The sequence below is a fragment of the Colobus angolensis genome, unplaced genomic scaffold (assembly GCF_000951035.1).
Source record: "Colobus angolensis palliatus isolate OR3802 unplaced genomic scaffold, Cang.pa_1.0 Scaffold95, whole genome shotgun sequence".
NCBI classification, from domain to species: Eukaryota; Metazoa; Chordata; class Mammalia; order Primates; family Cercopithecidae; genus Colobus; species Colobus angolensis.
This window is the reverse complement of record NW_012123487.1, coordinates 2,057,379-2,060,288: the sequence shown is the minus strand read 5'-3', so window position 1 is coordinate 2,060,288 and position 2,910 is coordinate 2,057,379. Positions and strand designations below refer to the sequence as shown.

General features: G+C 44.9%; 1 protein-coding gene across 1 annotated transcript in view; it reads left to right on the top strand.

Moving 5' to 3' along the window:
* The window catches only part of PLCD4 (phospholipase C, delta 4), a 27,969-nt gene that overhangs the window by 16,162 nt on the left and 8,897 nt on the right, over positions 1 to 2,910 (top strand). Inside the window, exon 7 of the mRNA XM_011932246.1 lies at positions 2,106 to 2,307. Within this exon, the coding sequence (XP_011787636.1) occupies positions 2,106 to 2,307 (202 nt within the window). The remainder of the gene's footprint in view (positions 1 to 2,105; positions 2,308 to 2,910) is intronic.

Genomic DNA, 2,910 nt, shown 5'->3' with positions numbered 1-2,910 from the left:
GAAAAGAAAAGAAAAGAAAAAAAGAAAGAAAGAAAGAAGGAAAGAAAGAGGATCTTCTGTTCCCTGTGCAGAATCCAGTAAACATCAGTTACATTTCTTTCAACTTTCAACCCCCACCCTTCTTGGTGTTTCCTTCCCTTGAACTTGGCAATCAGATGCTACATCTGGCTACAGAGAGTAGTATCAGTCAAAAAACCTGGGCTCAGGTCTCCAATGTGCTTCTTATTAACTGAGTAACTGTGAGCAAGTCACTTAATCTAACTAACTCAGTTTTCTCATTTGTAAAATAATTGATGACCAAATGAAATAATGCACATGAAAAGTATCTGACAACAGTACATTTACCTGAGTGATTTATTACTGTCAAGAATGAAACTTCCTGGCTGGGCACAATGGCTCATGCCTGTAATCCCAGCACTTTGGGAGGCCGAGGCAGGCGGATCACTTAAGGTCAGGAGTTCGAGATCAGCTTGGTCAACATGGTGAAACCCCTTCTTTACTAAAAATATAAAAATTAGCCGGGTATGGTGGTGGGCACCTGTAATTTGAGCTACTCGGGTGCCTGAGGCCGGAGAATCACTTGAACCTGGGAGGCGGAGGTTGCAGTGAGTGGAAATTGAACCATAGCACTCTAACCTGGGTGACAGAGTGCGAGACTCCGTCTCAAAAACAAACCAACCAACCAACAAACAAAAAGAATGAAACTTCCACCAGGAGTGGTAGCTCATGCCTATAATACAGGAGGCTGAGGCAGGAGGACTGCTTGAGTTCAGGAGTTCAAGACCAGCCTGGACAACATAGTGAGACCCCATCTCTAAAAAAAAAAAAGAAAATTAACCAGGCCTGGTGGCACATTCCTGTAGTCCCAGCTACTTGAGAGGCTGAGGTGAGAGGACTGCTTGAGCCCGGAGGTCAAGGCTGCAGTGAGTTGTGATTGTGCCACTGCATCCAGCCTGGGTGACAGAGTGAGACTCTGTCTCAAAAAAATAAAAAGAAACTTCCTGCCCAACTTCCTGTCCTTCACAATCTCCAGGCCTTGTGAAACCTGGAGCAAGGAAGCTGGTCATGAGAGTCAGGTTGTTCCACCTTCCAGGTGAGCCTCCTTGTAGCAACATTATTCTCAGTGAGACTGAACAGCCCAGTGGTACAGGGCATGGCTCTGACACCTGGCGGCCTGGGTTCAAATCCCAGCTTCTACACTTAGTAATTATGAGACCTGGAGCAAGTTACCTAACCTCTCATGGCAGATTATATTATATCTACTTCATCATGTTAGTAAGAACATGAGTGAGATGCTGCATGGAATGCCCTGGGCATAGAGCGAGTGCTTAACCGTTGTTATTGTTGTTGTATAAAGCCCATACTGAGATTGGAGGGAGCTATGGAAGGAGTAACAGGGCCCTTTCCTTAATGGGAGTGTAGTCTAAGGGGATGTTGACAAATGCTCCTCAAAACATCATATGGGAACATGGACAGTAAGAAGAAACCTTCAGGCCATAGTTAGTCACAGGTACATAGCCCAAGGAAGAAAATACAGGTAGCTTGGCCATGTCACTAAGCCTTTGACTTTGATTCTCTCTGGGCCTCAGTTTCTCCATCTATAAAATTAGCCCTTTGGATGTTGTCCATTATAGTAACTGTGAACTCCATTTGGCTATTTAAAATTAAATTAACTAAAATCTAATAAAATTGAAAATTTAGTTCTTCAGTTACACAAGCCATATTTCAAGTGCTCAGTAGCCACATGTGGCTAGAGGCTACTATATATGACACTGCAGAATAAAACTTTTTCTCATTAGTACTATAACATAAAAAAAGACCAAAAAAAAGTAAAAAAAAAAAAAAACATTTATCTCATTATAGGAAGTTCTATTGGATAGCACTGGACTTGAATAATCTTAATGATTCCTTTTAACATTCTTTGAGGGTGGGAATGTTTGAAATGATACACACTAGGTGGGGCAAGTTTGGGATCTAAAGGCTGGGAATGGGTGCCATCTGAAAGGCAGGACTCTGGATGGAGTGGGAGGAAGGATGGTCTGTAGGTGTGCTGGGATGCTCCCATTCAGAGCTTCTCACCTAGTGTTCTCCTATCCACACTCCAGGCAAACTGCGGCATGTGCTGAGTATGGATGGCTTCCTCAGCTACCTCTGCTCTAAGGATGGAGACATCTTCAACCCAGCCTGCCTCCCCATCTATCAGGATATGACTCAACCCCTGAACCACTACTTCATCTGCTCCTCTCATAACACCTACCTAGTGGGGGACCAGCTTTGTGGCCAGAGCAGCGTCGAGGGATATATACGGTGCAGTGGTGGTAGAGAAGGGGTCCAACTCATGAGAGGGACTGTGTAGAAAAGTGAGGGGAGCTGTCAGTGTCTAACAGATTGGGACAGTGTTGTGGGGGGTTAGGGGCTGAGGAGCCCTGGATACCAGAGACACTTGGCAGAGATATTGAAGATGGGTGGGAGAATGGTAATGAAACCCTATGGGTAAATGGAACTTCTCTTTCACAAGCTATGAAACTCTCCTGGAACTCAGAGGCCCTCACAGATTTATATTTAACAAATAAATAAACAGATTGTTAAATGGAAGGCAATAGAGAATAGGAGTTAAAAATATAGGTTCTGGGTTGGGCACGGTGGCTCACACCTGTAATCCCAGCACTTTGGGAGGCTGAGGCGGGTGGATCACGAGGTCAGGAGATGGAGACTATCCTGACTAACATAGTGAAACCCTGTCTCTACAAAAAAAAGTACAAAAAATTACAGGTGGCGGGCACCTGTAGTCCCAGCTACTTGTGAGGCTGAGACAGGAGAATGGCGTGAACCCTGGAGGTGGAACTTGCAGTGAGCCGAGATCGCACCACTGCACTCCACCCTGGGTGACAGAGCAAGACTCCGTCTCAA